The following is a 25846-nucleotide window of genomic DNA, read 5'->3' as shown; positions in this document are numbered from 1 at the left end:
AATGACTGATGAAACTGAAAATAAGTCAACGGTTGACTTTTTATTCTCGCACAGAACATGTGGTAACATCTGTTCACAATGTTTGAACACCTGATTGATAGCCTAAATGAATGATCTCCCTATTAGAGAATGACACATTTAAGTGAGTTGCATAGGTCAATATTGGTCTGTGGAGAATAAGGACTAAACACATACTCAAGATTTTTAATGTGCAACACTTTAATAACCCATATACAAATACTGAAATATGTTCTCTCTTTTAAAACTATTAAAGATTAATGGGGAATATCTGTGGTAAGTAACCATTACTTAAACAGACGTGTTCCAGTCCCACGGGATAAGGATCCCTCAGTACTCTTACTCACCGAATGTGCTGTGTTACTCTACTGCACGCTCGGTAGCACAGCCGCAATGTCCTGAGAGAAATCCCAAAAGAGGAGGTCTGCTACCTCTCAAGGTGTATAAATCAGAAAAGCCAAAACACATCCACTGATAAGGGGTTTCAATGTGAAGAATTTATTGAGTCTTCTTGCCATCTCACAGAGATATCTTATTATATTAATACAATGGTATTACATCAATGAAGTAAAAGATTACACGTTCAGTTAAAGAAGCAGATTAATCAGAACTCAAAATTGCAAAGACATGACAAAATACAAATTTCAGATATTTTTAGGGAACATATGGCTGAGGGAATATAGGGCTGAGGGAACATAGGGATGAGGGACCACACACGTTAAATAGTAACATAAAAAACTATTATTCAAAAATATCCTGTTCATGTTGTAAATTGCTGAGTTGCATTTTCACTGTTGTCTATTCATTCACTTGACTATGGTGGATGCTAATATACTTCCTTCTCTCAGTTTTGGGGTATATGTATATACTAGGTGTTTTTAGTTTTTCCCGTTTCTCCTCACAGAATGACATAAAATACAATTTTACAAATATATTTGTAAAGTAAATAGCATATAGTCTATGTTCGATAAGCCTGCCCTTTTGCAAAAAATATCACATTCTGTATGTTTTAAAGCATGGTTGTTAGCAGATTTGAAGAATATAAACTTTTTAAGGCAAACTTTGATAAACACAAGAAGAAATCATCGTATCTGTTCCCAATATAAAACCAATCGAAGCGGCAACAGTGTTTCTGTATGTTAGATTTACCAGTGTTTCCTGATAAAATCAACACAAAACATTCATGGCCCTCACGATCTATCAAGGTAATTAGTGTTGATGAAGATGTTTTAAGGGACTTGGTGATACCTCTGTTGACTGGTGGTCACATCAGGTTACCAGTTAAACCTACTGCCATATAAAAAAATAAACATGGAATGAACAGTATGACAGATCTGGAGAGAATTCATAAATCCAGAGAGTAAAAACCTATTGTATGAACCAATGTCTGTTTTCTCAGGAAGGAAACTAATTACCACTGCTTGTGCTACATTAGCCATACTAGTTTTATTATTTCATTTTAATTGGAAGGTTTGTTAAAGGGGGACTCCACATTTTTAACATCAAAATGTGTTTATGGGCCTTGGGAAATACTACTGTTAATGTGAAAAAGTTGATGTTGGAGCAGAAGTTTGAAAATGAAAAAAAAAAAAACTGTGAGGTTAACCAAACTTCTGTAGCCTGCTCTTCATTTCTGTTTGAGGCTACATTAGCCGTTACAAACATAACACAACTGAGTCTCCAACTGAACTGTCCTGAAACAATTTTCCCCTTTCTTCTTAAACTGCCCATTGTGATGTTATAGATGCGCAATGCTTATTCGTCTGAGGACTATTTCAGTTCAATTCAAGTAAATTAGATTAGCTTAGCATGAAGAGTGATTGTGAGGGAAAACTGCTAGAAATTAGGAGTGTAACACCTAAAATGTAAAATCATTCCTTTCGCTTTTGTAGCGTAATTCTGACTTTACTACTAAGATTGAAAAATGGCATCGGGCTGCAATTGGATTTGTTTTCAGTCAAAGATTAGCACTTTAAGTCCAAATAATGAGACACATTACCTGAACTCTTGGTTTTCAGATTGCATATGTGTAGTATATGAAGTAAGTGAAACGTGCACCTTTTGATCTGTAACATTCATTGAGGTCACAGCAATCCAAGAAATAACTTAATAAAATAAGGCAAAGTAGGTGGAAACAGATGAGGGAAATTGGGAAACTTGGACATGACCTTATTCTTAGGTTCATTCAAAATAGCAGATTAGAAATTAATCTTTCCATGTTTATCAAACTTGTGCATCCTGGACAATTGCAGTGGACCTGAAAATAGGCAGATGACAATGTTTTGTAACTGTGCTGTTGCCTGTGAGTAACAGCCCAGCCACAAATGTGTGGGCAATTGACACCCTGTCAGAATGCTCCCATGATTAAGTCTTTGTTTACTAACCAGTGGTTGAGAAACTCGCGAGTAAGCTTCTTATTCTATAAATCTGACATGTAGAAGAGAATCATAAACTATGTTCATTCTAATGTCTAGAGTTAAATATAAAAGGCATTGCAAGCTAAAAAATGAACACAAAATATACCAAAAAACAGCAAATCTTCATTGGAACTGGAAACACACACCCTTTAGAGTTAAGACCTAGAGAGAAAAGAAAAGAAAAACTGTGAACCACAGAAAGAATTGTGATGTTTTTAAAAGAACTTACTAATAAAGTAACAGCGAACATGCAAAGGTTGTAAGAATAACGCTATAATCCTGGGAGAATTCAGCTCTCCTACAACAACGCATTGTCGGACTGAGGGCTGCCCTTGACCAAATAAATTGACTAATGACAAAGGCTTTTTTTTTTTTGTCAAATAAAGTTGATTTAATTGACAGATCTGTAAAACTTGGTTCCTCACACAAAAGCACCACTTTAAATCTTGTGTTAACCAGATATATGCTCATAAATTCCTTGGAAATATATAATTCAGAATCATTCAGAATGAAGCTCTGACTGACGCTGTCCTGTCTTGGATAAAGAAACTCTGCTCTCAGAGGCACACATTTTTCATGCCCTACCTATGTAACAAAATGCCTAAAATGAATTGATCCTCCAAATGAATTGAAACAATTAACCTTTTTTTGTCTCACTTTGTATATTTTTTTTTTATTGCACTTAAACTGGCCTGCTGATTGAAAATATTAAATGTGATTTGTGGTTTCATCAAAAATGTATCTGTAGCCTCAGGGTATATACATCAACAAAATATGCAAAAAGCTCTGAACACAGAAGTATCAGCCGGCAGCTAGCAGCTAACGGTGCTGAATGCTAGAACATTGCTTATAATGGCAAGAGTACTGAGAAAGCTAACAATTTTAATGTGTGTGTGTTTCGGGGGGGCAGTCATGGTGGGTTTGGACAGCGTTATCAGCGCTCTGCAGTGCGATTAGCTAGCCAAATGCACACACACAGCTTCCATTCACATGATGGCTACTGAATGAAGAACTTTATTGGTATCGCTATCACTTTAAGGGTGCTGGTTTTAGTACTTGCATCATATTTTTTTAATTAATATCCAATCCTAATACTCTGTTACATTGTAAATAATATCATACTAATTTTAAAAACTGATTTAATACCTAAACACTAGTCTAAAAGCATTAAATTCTGGAAACATGATATTGTAACACTTTATTTAGTTATTTTTGCAATTAACATTATTTTTTTTAGATCAAATGTGATTTTAATTCATTCCTATTGTAAAATGTCTATTTTAGATTAAATAAAACCTATATTATATATTAAAAGTATATTTTATATTTATGAGGATGCATTCATCAATATTTTGAGTATAGAAATAGTGTTCCTTGGTACTTCATCAGGGTTTGCCTTTGGAAAAAAAAAACACTGTCCTGGCTACGGTGCAGTCTTATTACAATTCACATGTGTTCTGAAGGCCTTGTTGAAGCTACGGTGAGGTGATAAACATTATCAGTCACACTGGGGATTAGTTACACAGACTGCACCCATCCCAAGGCTTCTCTGCTTAATTCCAACTCCAATCATTTGCATGCTGCAGAGTATTTCAGACTTACTGGACATCTTTGGTATGCGGATGGGGCCGCTGCTGGTGCCATCGCCGCCTCCAGTCAGAGCTTTGATCTCAATGAGGTAGTCCTCTCCAGAGGGGATTTGCAGCTCCACACTGGTCTTATTGGTTTCCAGTACTGTAGTCCGGCTGTGCCAGTTCTGACGATACACAACCTGGAGGAGAGTGCAGATTTCATCCCTTAGTCTTAACATGCAGACTAAGTTAGCAACAGGATGTATGACTTCATTCAACATATTAAATCAGTTACAAAACAAATCAAATTATCAAAAGCCAGTGACCAACGTCCCTTTGCAAAGGAGGAAATTCATTCAAAATGTCCCGTGAGGTACTGATTTAGCCCCCTGACTCAAAGTGGAGGAGCATATTTTTACCACACGACGTCAGAAGTTCTTTATACACATTCACTCATGTATTTTCATCTCCATCAAAATGCAGCATCATTTTTTATTTTATTCTTCAAAAGAAACACTGACAGCAGAGGGTCAAATTGTGGATTTAGTTCTAAAAGCATGACATTTTTTTTAAACTTTTGATCACTGTAAAACAAAATTATGAAACTGTTGACAGGCATTGCACTCTCCCTTACAACAGAGCTTCACAAATGACTTCATCAAATGAGCAGGGCTGCTCGAATGTATGTGGAAAACATTATCAGAAACAGTGTTTTTTATGCAATGAGGATCAAATATGAGTCATTGTTGTACTGGATGGAAGAAGCTGGATCCTTCTGTGGCATGACATCTTTCATTTTATCACCTGGAACCGATCTTTTAATTTTGAAAGGCCAGACAGGGCCAATCCATAATATAACACTGGAGTGCTAAGGTCTATCTTTTCACTGCAATGAGAAAGCAATTTATTGGGATGACAGCTGCTGAGGTTCTATTTGTTTCCACAGTTCTGGAGTTTATGCTATTACTCCAACAAACTCACCTTGTAACCTGTAACCTCAGACTCATTTTCCATCGCCTTGACGTGTTCCCAATTCAGAAAGATCTTAGAGTTGGTCAGGTTCCACTCAATATTCGCCGGAGGCTGACTCGGAGCTGCAAGATATGTAATGATAAAGACCCGAGGATCAAAAATGAAAGCATGAACCATTGTAATCACTGATCTTATTCTCTCGGGTAACATTTATGATCATCATCAACGGACAAAATTAGGCACAAAAGAGATATACCCGACATCTCACTCAAAAGTCGTGATCTGTAAAAACAATCTTGACGGAAGAATGTGCGCACCTGAATGGAAACTCTGAGCCATGTGTATGCACATTATGGAGACAGGGAAATTAGTGACGCAGATGGTGAGAGGTTGAATTGAAGCCAGATTGTATAATGATGACTCTCGCATTTTTAATTTCACTACACATCAAAGTTAATTATAGATCCACGTTATCGTACAAATTCAAACCGACTGTGATTTGTGCTTGCTCTTGTAGTGAGCCCTAACTATTCCATAAGCACCTCTCAATTTGAAGCGATATGAGCCAAATCAAATCTAGAATTAAAGTCTGTTCAATATTTCATCAGCTCTTCCTCGCCATCACATTCCCCCAGAGCACAGAGGAGAGGGACTGGATGGTAACTTACTGATGAAATTATCAGTTATAGAATTCCAAGATTAAATACATTAAATAGCATTAAAGACGAGTGTCAATAGTTTTCAATAATGTCTTCCTTTATCATGCATACATCAGTATGACTTTAGTTTTCGTATAGTTTTGTGTGAAATCTTTATCTTGAATACAACAAAGCTTGAAAATAAAATCAGCAACATCCATATTCTCATTATGATTCCTAATCATATTGTAGGGCCAGCTCACCAAAATAAAATGTATATTAATACACTGTGTCCACCTATCAAACCTCCATTTTCCAGTGGTATCGCACGGTGGGAGATACAACTGATTGACAGAATAATTTTAGCAAGGTGTGAATGAATCCGTCTGGCTGCTTTAAATATACACTGCGTTGTTGCTCGTGCGCAATGCTGCCTTCTGGTTGTTGCTATGATTCACAGTGAGAATGAATTGATCAGCAGGCATGTTTAAATGCAACATTATTCATTGGTTGCATTGCATTTAGCATTTTTGGGTTGAACGTGGGCGTGTAGAAGGCGGGACATGATCTACATGCACACATTTCCAGGTGGACTGTGATTGATAATTGCCTACAGGTGTTTTATGAGTCTTCAGCGAACAGCTACAGTGGGTGGGAGTGGTTCTAACTTTGGTAGTCAGCCCTGGGGTCTCACATCTTGGAGTTCAAATGAGACACTCAAATTCAGAAATGAGGGACGGGGCTTGAATTTAACAAAATGTGTGCTTTAATTATCAAAACTGATAGTTTAACAGTTAAGGCTAAACCAAAACACTGAGAGAGCAGACATAAATACAAAAGACAAAACACCAAAAGGACTTTACACAAGGACCAAATGTAGACCAGCAAACACTGCAGGACCAAAGAAAATGGACCAGAGGCCTTGCATTAGGCTACTTGCGTGAGTTTGACCTCAGGATTAGTTGTACTTATATGCGGGATCATTTGTGTTTATTTGTTTCAACCGGCCTAGATGCGCTGGAGAGAAGGGGGGGGGGGGGGGATTAGGGGGCTTGCCTCCATGTAGACACCCACAACGTTTCAATCGTGCCTGAAATAACAAACATTGCTGCTTTGTGCATGTGGTGGATGTCCCAGTTGGGTAATCGAATGGCATCCTGTCCTGTCGCTGGATTTGAATAATTTGCTTCGTGTTTGGTCTGCACCTACTATAAAGGCAGACAACCTGACACTAACACAGGAAACCACAGAGAATAAATATGCAGGAAACTAATTAGACAACAAGACACAGGTGGGTTGATACGAGGGCAGCCTGAAAACTGTTTGGTGGAAAAAAGGCTCAAGGGACAAATAAAACACAGGTGATACAAACAGGAAGGAAAACCTTAAATACAGGAAGTCAAACAAACAGGATGCAGGGAAGTTCAAAATGAAACATGAAACTAACAAACAAAACCCAAGACCACAACAAGGGGGAGGATAATACATGAATGCATCGATGAATGGAAACATGAGTAAAAAAAAAAGAAACTATTACCACTATTACTAATGACCTATTAGTCACTCACTACTCACGTGAATCGTAAGCCAAGTACATGTTAACAATCTCATTAAACTCCATAAAGTCCCAGAAATACTACAGAGGAGATGACTTCTATGGTAGGCCTATCTATGGCCCTGGTTTCATGACCGGTATTGACAGGAGAAATAACTCCAGTGACCAACTCTTCCAACATACATTCAGTATGGCATGTGAGTGCTAAAATTAAATGGATTTTAACCCACTGTGAATTAAGTAGAAACTGTGCAACAAAAAATTAAATAAAGCACATTTTATCGTCTTGTGGATGGACTCACGTGGTTTCTTGGTGGTGACGTTAAGAGCAGGGCTGCAGGGTCCAAGTCCACCGCTGTTTTGGGCTCTGACTGAGATCAGATAGGTGGTGCTGCCCTTCAAGCCAGAGAGCACAGTTGTTGTGTCGATCACCCTCACTCTCTCCGCTTCACTCTGCTGAGATCCTTCTTCCCAAAACAGAACCTAGACCAAATATGCAAGGGTTACCACAGACTTCTGGCCATATTGCCTATCTTGGCCTTTTTTCAACTTTTTCCTTTAACGTTTCATAAACTGATACAAATCTGTGAAGTGGTGGAAACCAAGTCAAATCAAACCTTTTTTATGTGCCCAATGCCCGACTGAGATTACCACAATGTTCTTATAGAGAAGACAGTATAGCACACTGTTAATCTAGAGTGCAGGTAGGTTGTCACAAACAAGCTCAAGTTATGTGACCAGAGGGGAGTCTGTGCAGGGGTTATGTATATAAAAGAGTAATGTATTAAAACTAAAGAATCATCTAAGTATTTCTAGAATGTGAAACAGTGATTTTACAGGACCCAACTTAAAAGGGAACTGGAGAAAAAACAGTTCCACACTATCAGCTCAGCTACTGTAGGTCCTGAGGCATTCCAACCCACATTTTTGAACTACCAAGTGATACCGTATCTGACAATCAGCAATACCAAAAGCAGCACTGGGAGTGAGAAGTACAAGGATAAGGAGCTTGTCAGAATCTGTATTCATAGGGAGATCATTTATGAACCGAACACGAGACAGGAAAACCAGACAGGAAAATGTCAAACAGATGGTTTGAGAGGAGCAGCTCATTCAATTGGCTGCACACAGGTTTTCAGGGATCTTGCTTTGGAAAGGCAGATTAGCGAAAGGCCTGGAGTTGCTGATAACAGATGCAACTACAGGAGGGTGCTTTTTTATACCAGCAGTTTAATTACAGCAGTTTTAGCAGAACTTGGGAAAATATAACTAAGGATACCTGAGCAGTAGAAGTTTTCAATCTGCTACACACACATACACACAAACAAACAAACAAACAAACAAACACACACACACACACACACACACACACACACACACACACACACACACACACACACACACACACACACACACACACACACACAGCGAAGCAAAGAGACTCAAGTTGGCTTATGGAGACAGTGGCAGAAAACTGCATCATATCCCCACAACTGAAATAGAAATAAAAGAAACATAAATGATTAGGTATAAATTATTTGCATGCTGAGTTCACCGAATTAACCACAGCTAAAGGTACAAGATACATAATGATAATGAAGTCAAATTGGGCCTGATCATTTTTTGGAAATTCTTCCTGAACATTGTTGGGTTTGGAAAACAGCAGCTGTCCTGTCAGTTTGTTTTGTCTGCTAAGCCCCCTTCCCCAAACAGTCAGTGCAATCGTATCTTAGCAACTTCTTTAAGTGGGGATGGCTTGGCTTGTCAAGTATTGGATTTCTCCACATGCAGTAGGAGTGTGCACAGTGCTGTTATAAAAGTGATAGAGTGAAGAGCTTTTTAATGGTCTGAAATAGTCTGAAAATGTCAAAACATGAAAAATACATGAGCCAAAGTGTAAAAATGTATAAAGTAATAATTTGAATTTAATTGAAAAATAACTCCAACCAAAGCCTTTGACATGTCCCAGCACTGAGAACTTCGTCTGTTAATTACAATTATTAGCTTGATTAACAAAGTAATAGGTTAAGTCTTTGAGTGACGTTAGCTCCCGTCCTGCTCTTTGACGTTGCCAAGGTCGTGCGTTCGCCCTACTCTTCCATTCCTTTTCTTTGAAACATTTAGTCTGAAAAGCAAAACCTTTTTTTACTGTGCCAGCAGCCTACTTCATGTTGTATTTCTAAAGCAATTCTGAACGGTTGCTGAAAGTATACTGCTATAACTTTTTGCTATTATTCTCATAACAGAAAATACTTTTGCTAACTAGTTACAGTACAAAAACTTCAATTCAATACTAAAACAAAGCTTCTCCTTTATTTCCATGTCTTCTAGATGAATCATCAACTGATGGGCATGCTTACTTGCTTTCTTAGGTTTCTCATTTGCATACTAGTCAGTCACATTAAAATGTAATAACATTATAATTATAATTTTTTCTTTTTCTAACTGAAACCAAGGTTCCTTTGTTTCAATTACGATCACATATTTTTAGTGGAAAATACTGTAAACTGTGCATTGCTAGAATGTAAAGCTTGACAGCTGTAGCAACAGCAGCTGAGGGACATGGGGCTTTGTGAAATTAAAGTAATGGAGGGCTTTATCTGTAACATTTAAACCAGTAATGTCCAAGTTGAAAAAGTCTGGATTACCACCTAGGCAAAGTCGACAACTGCTCAGGGAACACTCAGTTCAGATTTGATTTCCAAGGGATGTTATCAATGGGCATATTCCGCAGCCTTTGGATAGACCTTGGATAGACTTGCAACCAATTAGAGCAACACTTACTCACACTACCACAAAATTAGATTTTTGTTAATACTGAGCTGCTTCAACAGAAAGTTGCAGCCATTTTGGTTGTTCTCAGCCTCAACAGTGCCCCTTTTATTTATGTCATAAACTCAAATACATTCATTTAATATGAATGGTTGTGATTGGCCCATCATATTGTTGCTGGTAATCTGTCCAAAGTGAAGGGGTCCAGGCACATCTACTAGAGTAAATAAATGAGCTTGATTCACCTAGTTCCCCATGGGGCCCCACACGTCCAAGGCTATGTCAACTAGTCTTTGGTAATTTCAAGATCGTTCAAGAATTTTCACTCTAAACTTAACTACAACGTCTATGTTTGACTGTCTTAGGGGCTCTGCATACAAATCTAGTTTTACAAGGTTTATTATTTTAGTCAATATTGTGCTCACATGTTGGATAATCTACAATCATGTTGTAGTTCATTTTACCACATAAACTGACACACAGAACACCTGAGGCCATGAAGTGTTCTTCCAGGATTTAAAGGGCTGGTTAGTGTCTGGGCGAATAATTAATCTGTGGTGTGATGGACTTGGAAAGGGCAGAAGGGCAGACTTTTATAGTTTGGTATAGTGTTGATGGCGAAGATGCCTCAAAAGTATCTGCTTCAAAGTACTGAGGATGGAGATTGCTGAAGATTATACTTTCTCAGTCTTTTAACACTAGGATAATTATTTCAGTGCAAGGACTCCTGCAATTTGGTTCATATATGGCCTTTAAATCACAGCATCTTGATGACTCATGACTGCCAAACACGGTATGCAATACTCAACCTCAAGTGCACTGCTAAATACCGTGGCTTCTTTCAAACCAGTTGTCTTCTGCAACACTTCTGGCTGAGATGGGGATGTCTTTTATTTTGTTGTCTCAGCCATTAAACAAGACATGTGAGCTACAGAGGAAAGCCTCCTTAATACATTTGCCGTGCATGAATGGCTTTCCATGATAGCTTGCTTCGAGTGTTTGCTCGCATCCCATTCCTGGCATAGCACATTTGAGGAATTCAGCCTTTAAAGTTGTCTTGTGTTTGGTCTCAAAATGGAATTTATTGCTAAATGTTTGGCATACAACATTTTCAAGGCAAAAAGTAGCATGGTCTTTCTGTAACACAAAACTTCACTTCTCCCCACGAGTGCTGGAATGCCAGAATCTTTGCTTTCCTAGCTAGTGGATCTGCCATCATCAACTGAGATGAACCAGCTCCGACAGCGGCACTACAGCCAATCAGAGGCAAAGAAGGGAGGGTCTTTTCGGAAAATGGTTCAATCAGACGACAGCAAAATACAGTCCACCCAACTGTCACATCTATTGTAGCATTGGATAAGCCAGTAATTCTCAATTAGCTATATTATAAAACAATGCGCTGCTTTGCGCCACACAAAAGAAGCATATTGTACCCATTACTCCAACCTGGGGCCAATATAAACTCTGATATGATTTTGACATGCAGCAATAGTTCATGATTGTTAAATTGAAGCATGTACTGAAAGTCAGCTTTAAGGCCTTTACACATGCGTGACATTGCTAAAATCAGGCCCATTCTGTTTCAAAAAGATGCAGAAAATATAGTCCGTGCATTTGTTACCTCGAGGCTGGATTATTGCAATTTGTTATTATCAGGCTGTTCCAATACATCCCTTAAATCTCTCCAGCTGGTCCAGGATGGTGTTCTGACTAAAACTAGAAAAGGGGATCCCATTTCTCCTGTTTAAGCTTCTCTGCACTGGCTCCCAGTAAAATCCAGAGTAGAATTTAAAATTCTTCTCTTCACCTAAGAAGCTCTGAATGGTCAGGCACCATCATATCTTAAAGAGCTCATTAAACCCTACTATGCTACCAGAGCATTGTGCTCCCAGATTGCAGGGTTACTTGTTGTTTATAATAATATTCCAAAGCAATAATATTCCAGTTCTGTGTGAAACTTAAAAAGCAACAGTTAAAAAAAAAATGCTGTTCAAATAAATTGCATTACTTAAAAAAAAACCCTGGTGTGTAAAGGAGTTGGACTTGTAAGTTAGTAAGTAAATATCTAGATTTATTATTCTTTTCCTTATACTTTTCATTTTCAGAATGCCGCACCAAGCGGCACCAAAAACAGTTGACCGCCTCAGAAGGAGACTCCACTCCGTGGCCTGCTCCTGGCTGATGTCTGGTCGCAGGAAAATAAGGATGAAATAAGACTTCAGCAGCAGGTGTTTACATCACTGATGCTTGGTGCTCAATCATAGTCAAAGTTGATAAACAATGTTTCTCGGATGTTGAATTTGTGTTTTTCAGTGTTTTTGTAGATGCTGTTTACATTCCTCCTGATAGAAATTTGAAATATGAGAAGAACGGACTACTTGTTTTGCCATGTTTTTCTTGTGCAGCACAAATGGACTACACCTTCAACTTCATTTTGTTGTGCAACACTGTGTTGCAGAAAGACAATCAATGATTCTTCAATCCTTGACATGTTAGAGCAGCTATTCTCAACAGTAGCCACTGTTATCTAGCGAATTATCCCTCAGATGCAATGACACAAACTGGATCGGTTTTGGAAATGAAAAAGTGATATGGGGGACAAGCGAGCTTTAGAGGAAATATGACCCTGAATACATTAAATTGGGATTCATAATAGCAGGCAGTGATGCCCAGTGTGTAGAATGTGGTGAAATCCTGTCAAATGAGGCGCTAAAACCATGGAAGCTCCAGAGACTCTTAAACACAAAGCATCTCGGAGGTGCTTCGAACCCAAATGACTATTTCCTAAGGAAAAGCCACACCAAGAACATCATCGCATCATGAGCAACCCAACCAAAAGCCACCTTTAAAACGTGCTCCTGGTTGTTGCTCTTGTAGCTATTTGAAAGAAACCATGTATGATTGCAGAGGAGCTGATTTTGCCTTGTGCTGTGGATATGTGCTGAGAGTTACTGGGGGAGGCAGCTGCAACCGAAATCAGTCGATACCACTCTCCCATGTGTCTCACTGAGGCTAAGCAGAATATTTATTTGGTCATTACAGCTGACAGTGGCATAAGACCAGTTTTTCTTTTCTTTTTTTTTTCATGTTATAGTTTTTTTTTTTTTTTTCATTTATTTGTGAAAGCATTCCCCAGACATTTTTGTAACAATCAGAAGGGGGCCATAAGTTACAAAAGGTTGAGAATCCCTGTGCTAGAGGACACATCTCAGAAATGAAAGGCACTATACTGATGCCTATTGTAAATAGTATTTGTTGTCCACCGCGCATGGAGAGCCCTTTGGGGATGGATCTACCCTGCTGAGAAGGAGAGGCAGAGGTGTACGAGTCCTCTCCAGACTCTGGATTTTATCAGTTCAGAATGCAGTATTGTCTCTACTGATCAATCAGATTTTTAATCTGTTCCTTTATCGATCCTTTTCATCTCGTTCCTTAATCACCCCTTTAAATAAATCATCTAATCAGTCGTGTTATAATGATATATAGTCTAATTTATTGAAAAACTCTCCCACGGCTCCTGCATCCAGCATGCTTCACACTGTCTTTGTCCAACTCCAGAGGAATCAGTAGTGTTGATGCTCAATGAGTCCCCAGGAACAACACACATTGGTGATTGGTGGCCATCAGTTATTGTGGGTATAAGTGTGAGTGCACCTGGTGTCAATTCCCCTGATATGTAGGAGGAAACAAGTGTCATGGAGGGATGTAGAGGTCTTTTTTGTGTGGCTCTAATGCATACAAAGATGCAAAGACACAAATTGACTCAAATTCATGCCGGCGTGATGTTGGGCGACACAAATGACAGAAATGACGAGACACAGATGAATCAACTGACGCAAATGCAAACGTGATGCAAACATTCTCTTCGCTTTAGTGTCAAGAACAACTTAAGGATATGTGAGGACCCTTTCCTTATGAGAATCTATGGTATGGATGTGTTGGTGAAAAATGAATCAGTCCTTGCATTGGACTGCATTATTTGCATTATACTATAACATTAATTTACAAAGAGCCAGGTGAATTTACTAAGGCATATTATTTGCTTACACTCCAGATGCTCTACTTCATACTGCTAATGATGCCTTAATGAGACGTATCCTATGGAAAAACACTCTCTTGGGAGCCTGGCAAAGATCACACTCCAGAACAGTGTCATCTCAGGCTTTTCAGGGTCCCAACCAAAAGCATTGAGTGAAGATAAATAGTATGGGATTACCATGAAAGCCACTTTGTTGTCTAATTCAAGAAGTTGAGGTTAGGTCTTAGCCCACAGATGGAAATGAAAGTGGGAAAAGCCCTGAAACTGTTCTCATATAATGACATGAATGTGTTTTCCACAAACATGCCACCCATCGTTAATATTACAATTAGAATTCTCTCCACCGACGAGTACTGACCTGATCCAGTACTTTAAGTGAATCATTAGTTGAAACTCAGCGATCTCCTCCATAAAAGTAGTGCAACATCTTTCATGTGTGACGTATTGTTCAACTCTTTTCATAACAGCGGTGAAGTCTTGAGACTAAATCAGTCACTTTGTAAAAAGCTGACTCAGCATCTTGACATCCAGAATAAAATATTTGATAATTACTGTATATTTTGCAGCTACTATATTTTTCTCAAATCAAACCCAAGCTAAACCTAACTGACTATAGCAACCTTGTCAACTACACTCCAGGGCATCTTGCCCAGTCTCTGCAATTTAAATGATCCGCTGTATCATGATTTGAGACGTAATTTAAGCTTAAATTGGATACGTTATAAAATGTCACAAAAGACCCAGTGGACTTGTTGAGGATAAGTCTGTCATTCTGAGAATTTGAATTAATATCTACTCATGTTCATTCTTGTCAGATGAAGCACCACCCAGCTGCAAAACGAGCCTTTAAAGGGGACATGTTAATTTTCAGATTCATACTTGTGGAGTCTCTACTAGAACATGTTAAATAAATTATTTTTTACACTCAAATGATACATGGAAATCTCACTTCTACAATATGGAACATTTAATACAATTAATCTTACAGTGAGATAACTTGTGGATGTTTTTCTAGATAGCAATATACACCTAATGATGAATTAAATAACTGTCAAAATTAAAAGATTGTATTACAGTTATATTGTGAACAACTCTATTGCATGGATATGGCGTGTGATTCATGATTCTTTCATCCATATCCATGCAAACATTAGTCTCAGCTCAGCTGCTCTGTTTAGCTCCAAAACAAGCCATTATGGTGCTTCGAACCCATGTCGTCTAACAATGTGTGTACCAAAAACTGGCAATGACCTCAAAGCTTCCCAGAAGAGGTCAAGCCACCTGGGCATAGCCTGCCATATAAAATACCTGGGGTTTAGGAGAGAATGTTATTTTTATCTAGGTTTTCCACAGCTCAATCCCAGGAGAGTGTTTGTTGTACAGGATAGTGATGTATGATGTTCACACATTCTTTTATTTATTTATTATTATGAATAGAATCTCTGACAGCCTTGGTATTGAGGTCTTTCGGAGACTGGAACAGCTGCCAACAGACCTCTTCATTCCCTAGATTAGTCCGTGAAAAATCTCTGCTCCAACACATGCAGTATTTCAATGTCAGAATATTTCCAAATTGTCACCACCGGCGGTTCTATTCAAATGAACGCCAGCTTATTGTACTGTCAGTCATTCTGGGATTAATGTCTGCTCCTTGTTTGAATATTCCTTGTGGCACTATTATTTTAACTACTCTTTTTCCATACCTCATATGCAATGATTTTCTCGCTGCTGGCCCCGCTGGGAATTGGTTCCCAGTACACTTCGATCTCGGAGGCTGAGGCGACGCGGGCCCATACTCTTGATGGCGCCTCAGAGGGCTCTAAATAAGATAGATCATGAATTATGCACGTTCGCAATTAAGAGAACATTTCTCAAACATGATCAACTTTATTTCTGTTTGCGGCATGCGGAGCACACTCACCTTCCTCTGCAGAAAACACTCTGACGACGAGGCTGAACGGCCCCTCTCCCATGCTGTTGTACACTCCCACTTTCGCTTCAAACTGGGACAGGGGTGCAATGCTGTCATTCCTGTAAACATATCGAGGTGCATCAGGTGATGCCAGCACTGTCTGGATCCAGGTGCTGCTGCCAAGTTGGCGGAAAGCCACGACATAGCCAAAGTCCTCTCCGCTCTGTTGTTCTTCTGGAACGGGCTGAGGGAGGGACAGAAAAGTTACGCCTTTGACCCAAACAACAGTGAGCAGAAATTGAATTAGGGAGTTGTAAAAAAGTTAAGCAGAAATAGTGTTTCATGTCTAACAAACTATTGAGAAAATGTACTGATACAGCATCTTTCTGCACTTTGAACCACATCCAAAGAATGTAAACGTGTCACCCGATTCTAGATTTACACATATGAAAGTTGCTCTCGCCCCGTATCTTCATTTTGATTTACAACAACAGGAGGGAGAGCAGGCAGCAAATCAGAAAGGCTCTGCCTTTAATTAAAAAGCCATTCCAGTGAAGCCAGACCACTGCAGACACATAACTCCGCCAGAAGTCCATTCTCGTTAAAAGAGCCAAAGAATGCTCGGTCATAATGAATGCCTCATCAAAAATGTACACGATCCTCTTACCTCCCACATGATGACAAGTTCTCCTCGAGCTCCTCCGCCACCGCTCACGTTAACTGGTGCAACCTTGGGAACTAAACGAGCACAAAGGACATTAAATCGTCCTCTCCGTTTGGACTGCTGTGTCTCAGGCAGGTGCAGAAGATTCTCTTAAACACATAGCATTGAATGAAGTGGTAACAGTTTGTTATAAAGCGGGTTAATCACATAGCAGAGGAATTAGTTTGTTTTCGTCACAACCCGTGCACGGTGACGTTATTAGCAGAGCCCTACATCAACCCCATGTGTGAGTCACAATGGGAAACGTGTTCCCTTGTGATTCAGCCAGCGGGATGGAATTACTCGAACAAGCTCAATATAGACACTTTCATGTCGATGCCTCACGTGTGCATAGGTCATATTTGTGTTCCCTCCTCATGCAGCTATTAATTAATCATGTTCCTGAGTGCTGACATACATCACTGATGCTTAAGTGTTTAAAAGTGTAATTCAATTTCAACACTTCTTTTGCAAGCGACTGAGTAATCAAAGTATCGGCATGAAAATGGAACAACAGATTTGAAATGAGTAACATCACAGGGAGCACAGAGGGAAACAGTCGAATTACATTTTGCAAGAGGGACTGATTGATTTGTTGCAAAGACAGACAACAAATTGAGAGGATACCTGCTGCTTTGGTTTGAATCTGTTTTGATGGCGTGCTGGGTTCTCCAATGCCAACACTGTTGATTGCCACCACCCTGAATTCGTAATCCACCCAGGGGTTCAAATCTTTCACTGTTGCGTGCATCATCTGCCCAGGCACAGAATCAGGAACTAGGATTAAAGAATTTAGAGTTGAGATGTGTGTTTTTTTTTTACTACATTCTTTCCTCCACCAAATACAAAAACATTTCACAAACCAGTGAACTACATCCAAACTAAATGGCGACATTTGTGAACCTTTAATACCGGCAATTGCTTTGCATATTGCTCTGCAATGTGTCGATGTCATAATGCAATTTACACATGCATGCGATTAATGAATAGAATTAATAAGCTATCAGGCGAGGTCGCTCTGCTTAACTTGACATTACTGACATAAACATCTTCCTGCGATCAGCGTGTTGTGTTTTAAATCAGGCACTTTCAGATAAAACGGTAATCTTAAATAAACCAGGGTTGAGGTCACAGGATGAAATTAATTTAGAGCTGACGGGGAAAAAAATCAGTTCATTTTATCAGCCTTTAAAGTGGCAATAGTCAAGTTGTTTGGCTTTAATTATAAGGTAGCTGGCAGTAGGTACAATTGTCTTGCATAATGAAGGCTCAATTTTCAGCATAAAGGAAGTGCATTAACCATTGTGCAATGAGTATTTTGCATTTTGATATTACTGTGTTGAATAAAGTTTAAATAAAAACAATGGAAACTCTACCCGGTAAATAAACAAATACCACATTGGCGGCATTCTTTCTATAGATCAGTAAGTCACAAAACCTGCCTAAAAAGTGTCTATTGAGCATATACTCATATAGTTTAGTGTAATGCCTCAGTATTGACCAACAGGGATCGGAAATAAGCAGATTTTACCTGTCCTCACAGTCTGCCAGCCTATAGAGAAGGGGGTCCTGGCCTGTACCATGTACATGGTAACGGGACTGTGGTTGTCAGGTCCAGAGCCCCAGGACAGTCGCACATCGGTGTCAGTAATGTCACTCACCAGGAGGCCCTCCGGGGCACCAGGAGGCCCTGCAAAACCCAGAAACAAGAACAGCATGCATCAGCCTCACTGCACAACAGCAGCCAAATCCAATGGAATCGCTACGGATTAGCACGGCAGACACAGAAGTGATTCATAACTCAGCTAACAACTTTGTTTTAGGGCTAGTGGAGATATAATGGGTTCCTTCGGGAGTGCCAGTCTAATCAATACACTGAATAGTGCAGTTCACTGAGGTTACACCAGCTAAGGTTTGAGTGTACTTGCAGTATATATGAGGCCAGAGAGTTTCAGATCTACAAAAAATAAAAGAGCAACATTTTTATGTTCAGGTGAATCATGTGTTATTATTTAATGTTTTATTCCACAATAACTCAAGAGTCTATTAATGACCGGGGATTTAGGAAAAAACAAGGCAGGATTTTCAAATGAAATCTAATTGAAATTAGGAAAAGCAGGGAACATAAGATCAAACAAACAGGCTGGCAGATTTCCTGCTAAGCCCACAAATCTGCAAAAGTAGCCCTGAGCCCTCAGCGGGACGACCTGCTGCTGAAGGAAGATCACTGGGTATCAACAAAGCTTGTTTTCAGATTATGTATATAGAAACACACAATCCGCATGTAACACCTGCAGCGTCTGACTTTGGCTGCCGACTCTTGATCTCATGCTTTGCCAATTTCAAGCTCCCAGACAACAGTATTATTTTCCTCTCCATTTGGTTATCCATTATAATTCATGGGTGACTGGTGGTGATTGGCACAGCGGATTACAGTAAAAAAGAATCAGGCCGATAGTGTTACTGGTGGAAAAAAATATGAATTCACCACACCTCTCCAATATACATATTCCACAACCTTTTTGTAGCATACAGTAGGGCACTGCACATTCATAAATTAATTCAGGTGTCCTTATTTGGAAGTTGTCCTTGCGCAAACCACCTCCTGCTTTCAAGACTTTGTATTCACAAAATAATCAGCCCTTCAAATTTAACTTGTAGTTTCCTCACTAGAAGCTATCACTGTTTAATATTTCTATTGGTAAGAAATGGCTGTGACTTTTTATCATCAGCAGGGGCATCAAGATAAACAGCTGGGGTTGCCAATTCTCCAATCAGGCTCCTATTTGATAGTATCACCCGATTGGGTGGCATTCGGGGAGGTTGAAGGGTCCAATAAACACAGGACTTTCATTCAGGAGATGCCTTACAGTGACTTACCTTACTTACCTTAGTTGTGTTATGCCATTTATGTACCTTAATGCAAGTTACATAGCAAACGTACTTATTTCAAACTAACCCACATTACCTAATATCTTTCTAAGCTTATCCAAGTGATTTTGTTGCCCAATGCGGCGTCACACTACAAGCAACTAAAGCAATACACGTTTACTTCCCCAAAAATTATATGAGAGTGGTACCTAAGATTGTCATAGTTTGAAGCTCAGGAGAGTGTTGAAAATGCTCGTAATACTGTAACATTAGCTCACCAAATACATTGAAGGACGGTCCCACAAATACAAAAGTGATCATAATTATAACTAATGTTAAAAGGTAAATTAGGTAAATTATAAACGTTTTGTGTATCGCATTATACTCACTGCCAAAGCCAAAACGATGCATCAAAATTCACGTGGCACCGTTAAATGAAATTAATCGCTGATGATTAGTGCATTAACCTCAAATAAGTTTGCAAAGTTATTAAAGTTACCCACGTTTCAACATCAAAGATGTCCTCCACGGGATTGATGGTGCTGAAAACTTACATTAGAACGTGTTTTTATTCGTGCATGAAGCTGGTTTCTGATCTTACTATAGCCCTCAAGCTTTCCGAGTAACTTACCTGTATCTCTTTTTAGTCATGGATCATAGGGCCCATGGGTTGAAAACACATTAATTGCAAAATGTTCATGGTTGTCAATCAAAAAGTCTATTAAAGCTGTTTTTCTCTCAATCTCTCCAAACTGACATCTCGGTGATACAGCTCTTATCTGACAGCAGTAAGATGTGTGTGTGTGTGTGTGTGTGTGTGTCACGCACGCAAACACACACACACACACACACACACACAAACAAGAAATTGAAAACCTCCATAGAGTCCTTCAAAATGACAAACAGGAAGAGGCATACCTCTGACAATTAAGTCTGCTGCTGCTGAGACAGTGTCAACTTCAGTGTGTACCATACACACATACTTCCCAGAATGCTTCAGTTGAATATTCCTCACCATCAGGTCACCAGCAAATCCCTAATGACAAAGACACATTCGTATAAAAGTCTAGAGAGAAAGAAAAACACCAACAGTAGCAAAGTAAGAGTTAAAAAAAGGAATGGAAAACCCTCAGAATACACAGCATTTCTTTCTCAGTCATACAGACTAAATCCTCCACAAGAGCATCTTGGAGGAATTCACCACAGGGCTACTACTACAAAAATAATGTGACATGACATTCTAGCACAACAAATTAATTCAGCTTTACATTGTAAGGAAGGCTACACAAAAATGACTTATTTCTAACATTTCTTTTCTTTGGATCACTGTTTGTTGTGTTTATACTTTACCATTACAGCTCAGATGAATGGCTCGACTGAGAATTGCTCGTGTTGGTTTTTGCATTTTACTGCTGCGCACACCCACACACACACACACACACGTTTTTCAAACCTCCTTTTTTTCCAGTGAAAAAACAGATTCAGAAATCAGTCCCTTTGTGTAAAAAAAAGTGAAGCCAAGTTAAACAGCTGTTGTGATTATGTTCACTGTGGAAATGTCAGCACTGTACGTCGACTTCAGTGCTCGATCAGAGGGAGCATACATCTTCAAATTACAAACATTAAGGCTCCTTTGTATGGGGAGAAATTGATTGATTTGCCCATACAGTGAGATCACCTCTGGGATGGAGAAATGTCATCTCTTATTTACAGGTTTTCCCTTCAGACACACAACATACAGCACCACTGTTGGCCTCCGTGATTTAAGCACTTAGAGGTAACCCCAAAGCAGCCAATTCCCTTAGTGCTTCTATGTTGTCATTCATGTTGTCATGTGGCTACCAGTGCCTCAAAAGCTCACTAATTAAAGAAATAGTCTGACATTTATATCTGTCCATTAAATATTAAGCTACAGCCTCCTAGCTTAGCATAATGGCTAGAAAGAGCTACCCTGACTCTGTCCAACCTCTGAGGCTCACTGATAACTCATTTTATCTCCTTTGAAACCAAAGAGCTAAGACACAAGCTAAGACACAATCCTGTACCCCTTTCTCTCAAATTGTTGTCTTTATTAGGGCTGCAGTGGTATAGAAATGTCCTCACCACGGTGGAAAAACAGTGCCACCTTGCAGTTTGCGGTAACGCTGCAACCGACATTCCCTTCTGTTTAATTATTACCTGCACGATGAGATCGTTTTCTGTACAGTTTATTTGTCTGTCTGCTCCCAGGATTAGGAAAACACTTCTGGCCTAATATTCATCAAACTTTGTGGAAGGGTGCAGCTTCGGCCAAGGAAGAGTCCATCCGAACCACCAATGTTTATGTAACTTTTGTATTATTATTGGTAACCCTGCTTTTAGTCTTTATGCTAAGCTAGGCATAGCCAACATGGTGCACTTGATAACATGCTTGTGGAATTCATCTTGAAACTCTCAACAAGAAAGCAAATCGATGTATTTCCATCAGTGATGTTTCACTACCATTGCATAGCTACAACGGTTCCCCTCGTATTACAAGGCCTCTAACAATTATACATATATTTTAATCCAGGTTTTGATAAAGAATTAGATGATGGAGAAGCATCTTCAATATCAGGCTTTTAAAAAAATATTTTTCGGTCAAATCATTGCGGCTGATTTTCTTTGCCTAAAATCCCAAAGAACAAGGGCCATATTATACATACCCCTCCAATCATCTCAAAGTGCTCCTGCCTGCTGAAATCAATGGCTTTCCCGTTGAAAAACCACTTGAAGATGGGACTCAGGGACGAATCACTGGACACCTCGCATGGTAGGACAAGGCTCTGTCCCACGGTGGCATCCAAACTCAAGGGTGGTATTATAATCCTTGTAGGCTCTAAAGCATTATGGGAGGGATAAGGAAGAAGTACTGGTTACTGTATGTAGCATGGTATATCTATAAAATCCAGCCAAATGAATAATGTAATAATTGGCCCAGAATAGTGAGAAAGATTCTGCTCTATCAGTTTAATTAAGTGACCTTAAATAACTTCGCTTAGGAAGCAAATGCCCCTCATATCTCCGTAATGAATGATTAAACACACTGCAATCACAATGTCAACTAAAAAGGGTGAGAAAAAAAAGAACTTCCTCTCTATGATCATCATTATTTAAAAGCCCAAATCTGAAAATGCTACAGCAGCTCTTTTTAAATTAAATGTTGGTGTCAAAATATTCCTCACTCACAGCTACAGACGGCGGTGCTTTGCCCCACTCCGCTACATGCACAATAACTCACAGCTGACAAAACCATGGATGACTTATACGTCTGTCAAACCGGCGGGAACATAAAACGGCTATATATTTCATTATCAATTTCATGCTTGAGCTAGTATTTTTTCCCTTAACAAAAGTTTAAACCCTCGGCTTAAAAAGGTACAGTAGTGAAAACCTGTGAAAAAAACAAAACCAAAAAAAAGAGGAATACCTTTCACCAACAGTGTCCCTGAGCTGGTGGATGTTCCGAACTGGTTTCTGGCCAAACACGTATACCTGCCACCATCCGATTTGGAGATGTTGGTGATACGGAGGGTCCCATCCTCCTTGATAGTCTGTCTGAGGAGAGGAACTAAAATCATGAATTCTCAACAGAATATTTGTTAATTGAATGAAAAGTGATGATAAGAATCAAATTATAAACTACTTCCTGGCTCGCCGTCAATTCTCAAGCCATTTGAAGGTTTTCATTTCATTTTTGAATGAAGGCTTCAGAATCTATTCCAAAAGTCTATTTGCACGCCTCAGAAGATAACAATTATCTTAGCTGAAGCAGAACAGATTTGCTGTAGGGTCAGCATAGTATTGACAGCACAGTGGCTTAAATGCACATATTAATTGGATACACAGCAGGCCACCGGGGCTGGGTGGAACAGTGATAGGGAGAGGAGAGCAGTACTGGAGAGAGGCTATTTTGAATGGGATCTTTACCTAAAGCCTTATCGCTCTACAACACGTGGAGATAGTATCAACACGCTGTAAGCCATTTCTGAATAGTAATAACATGGCAACATATAGAAGCATCTCACTTGAAAAATTGTCAGGCAGGTCTCATGGGAGGAATAAAGTTGGAGACTGAGAATGCTTGAAAGAAATGTGACCAAAACAATAATTACACAAAGGAATCTTGACCCAATTGTTGCCTGGTTGTGATTTACTTTCATGAACTACATTTCCCTTTGTTGTAAGAATTTCTAGTGGCATACCGATATAACACATGTATTTATACAAAAACAAAGAAGAATTATATTCACCTTTAGACTTCTGTATTGTTAAATAGGACAAGCTTTTTTATTTTCAGTGCTTGTGCATATACATTTGGATATCTGGAGTTGTAGAACAAGTATACAAATACATACTGTTTATGCATACTAGTAGACGATGCTAGACAAATCTTACCACACATCACATTAAACAATACCATGTACAATACAAAATTAAACAGATCAAATATAATCAAATTCAAACATATAGACTATTTCTCAAATCCAGGTTCCATCATCTCCGTGGTCTTTTTCAAAGAGGCCTGGGGCTAGGGGGTGCCGAATGTAAAAATTCAGTCACACTTTTGTTGCTGATATATTTTGAATATTTAGCTCACTTTCTCACATTTAGCTAATTTTCCTCACATTTGAGGTACAAATTAACTAGTGAATATAAATCTAAATGCTTAATCTAAATGTGAAATCTAAATCATAACATTTAGATTTAGATTTAACATTTACATTTAGCATTTAGATATAACATTTAGATTTAAATTTTGTAAACTTCAAATGTGAGGAAAATTAGCTAAATGTGAGGAAAGTGAGCTAAATATTCAAAATATATCAGCTATAAAAATGTGACTGAATTTTTACTTTCGGCACCCCATATGGGGCTGCCTGTTGTATTAACAAAAAATCCATAAAGTCTTCTCAGCAAATGCCTTTGGGAGAACTACCTTTACAAAGGTATATTCAGAAAGACATATAACAACAATAATGTTATTTTTATACATTAAAGCATACAAATGGTTGTAGTAGAAACTCAAAATGCATTTATGAACCTGAAAATGATTGTCATAATATGTCCCCTTTAATTCACTAAACCATCTTAAAATCACAGTCTCTTGGAGAAAGAGCCTTTACTGTCTCAACTAATGTTCAATTGGATGTTGCATTGAGGAGAATGTGAATTGCAAAGTAAAGTTTTATTTAAAACTGTGTAAACAGGGCCTTCTTTTTTAGTCATGTGCAGTGTTAGTAGTGTAGTTATTGCTTTCCTCCAGGAACAAAAAACCTTCACCAATAAGTAGGGCAGCCTGCATCTTGCCTGAGAGGCGAAACCGAGATCAAAAAACAATGCAGTCGCTGCACCGCTTGCTGCTACCCATTAAGCTCATTGCTTTCAGTGCAACGGTAATAAATGAAGGAGACGTTCGTAAGGAAATCAATCTGAAACAAGTATATTGAAGGGGACAAAAAAGGTTTCGAAAGTAATTGTAAATGCTTTACATTCTAGCCTGGAACAGTTGTCTTGGCACCTTGGTTCTACACAGACATGCCGGAATGCATGTAAACACATGCATAAATGAGGCCGATAACGTGGCCCTGTTGTGACCTTTGCATTGAGTAAATCAAACAGAAAAGCTGCGAGCAGGCAGCCCAGAAATCAAACAGTTTCACGTTGGCTCCATATTGGAATAAATATGTATTCACTGGGGCTGAGCTGAAACCCAGAGAGCATGTCTGACACAGGGTGCTTTGCGCTGATTTATTGACAAAAATATCAAACGCTGAGTGATGGAGGCGCGCTGAGAACATGACCTGAGGGGCAACGAGCTCCAAAACAAATAGAAACGTAAAGAACTATCTGCTTTGCAGACAAACTCTGTTAGGCTGTGGATTTCTATTCTTGTCCAAACGCACTGCCTGGGTAAATTTTCCCACTTTCCTCACGACCAACCCACGGTAAAATGTGAGAACTAATCAATCCTACTGGTCACATGTTGAGTCAGGTCCAGTGAGTTACATAGTCTTGTCTATGGGGAATATTGCTTAACATATTGATGTGGACGCAGCCCAAAAGACAATGAGAAAGGGGAAAAAAACAGCACGGGAGCAGCTGTACAATTTACACTTCGTCTGACACATACACAGCATGCATAACCAGCATGCAAATTAAAACCACAAAATTAGAGTCAGCATGTGCCACAGTCTTAATGAGCATCTTTAACAGCACTCTGATCAGATTGTCATGACACTCTCTTTTCTGTGTTTTAGCATCTAACAGACTCTCAAAACACTGTAATGATGTTTTTTGTTATGATCTGAAAAAGGGCATCTAATTGAAAATCAATTGCTGGTTACATTCAATGTTGGT

General features: G+C 39.0%; 1 protein-coding gene across 2 annotated transcripts in view; it reads right to left on the bottom strand.

Annotated features, from left to right (window-relative positions):
* Window positions 1-503: 503 nt before the first annotated feature.
* cntn6 (contactin 6) overlaps window positions 504-25846 on the bottom strand; it is a 39390-nt gene continuing 14047 nt past the window's right edge. Inside the window, exons 11-22 of one of the 2 annotated variants that reach the window (XM_084024042.1) lie at window positions 22917-23044; window positions 22153-22325; window positions 20387-20504; window positions 18129-18287; window positions 17225-17374; window positions 16562-16632; window positions 15904-16138; window positions 15686-15801; window positions 7474-7654; window positions 4988-5100; window positions 4038-4206; window positions 504-2597 (exon numbers count right to left, since the gene is read on the bottom strand). In XM_084024042.1, coding sequence (XP_083880168.1) covers window positions 2518-2597; window positions 4038-4206; window positions 4988-5100; window positions 7474-7654; window positions 15686-15801; window positions 15904-16138; window positions 16562-16632; window positions 17225-17374; window positions 18129-18287; window positions 20387-20504; window positions 22153-22325; window positions 22917-23044 — 1693 coding nt within the window. In that variant the 3' untranslated portion in view covers window positions 504-2517. Of the gene's footprint in view, window positions 2598-3918; window positions 4207-4987; window positions 5101-7473; window positions 7655-15685; window positions 15802-15903; window positions 16139-16561; window positions 16633-17224; window positions 17375-18128; window positions 18288-20386; window positions 20505-22152; window positions 22326-22916; window positions 23045-25846 lie in introns of those variants that run through there. The other variant, XM_084024041.1, reaches the window with a different exon arrangement.

Source organism: Eutrigla gurnardus (assembly GCF_963514095.1).
Source record: "Eutrigla gurnardus genome assembly, chromosome: 2".
Classification (NCBI taxonomy): domain Eukaryota; kingdom Metazoa; phylum Chordata; class Actinopteri; order Perciformes; family Triglidae; genus Eutrigla; species Eutrigla gurnardus.
This window is presented reverse-complemented; position numbering and strand designations above follow the sequence as displayed.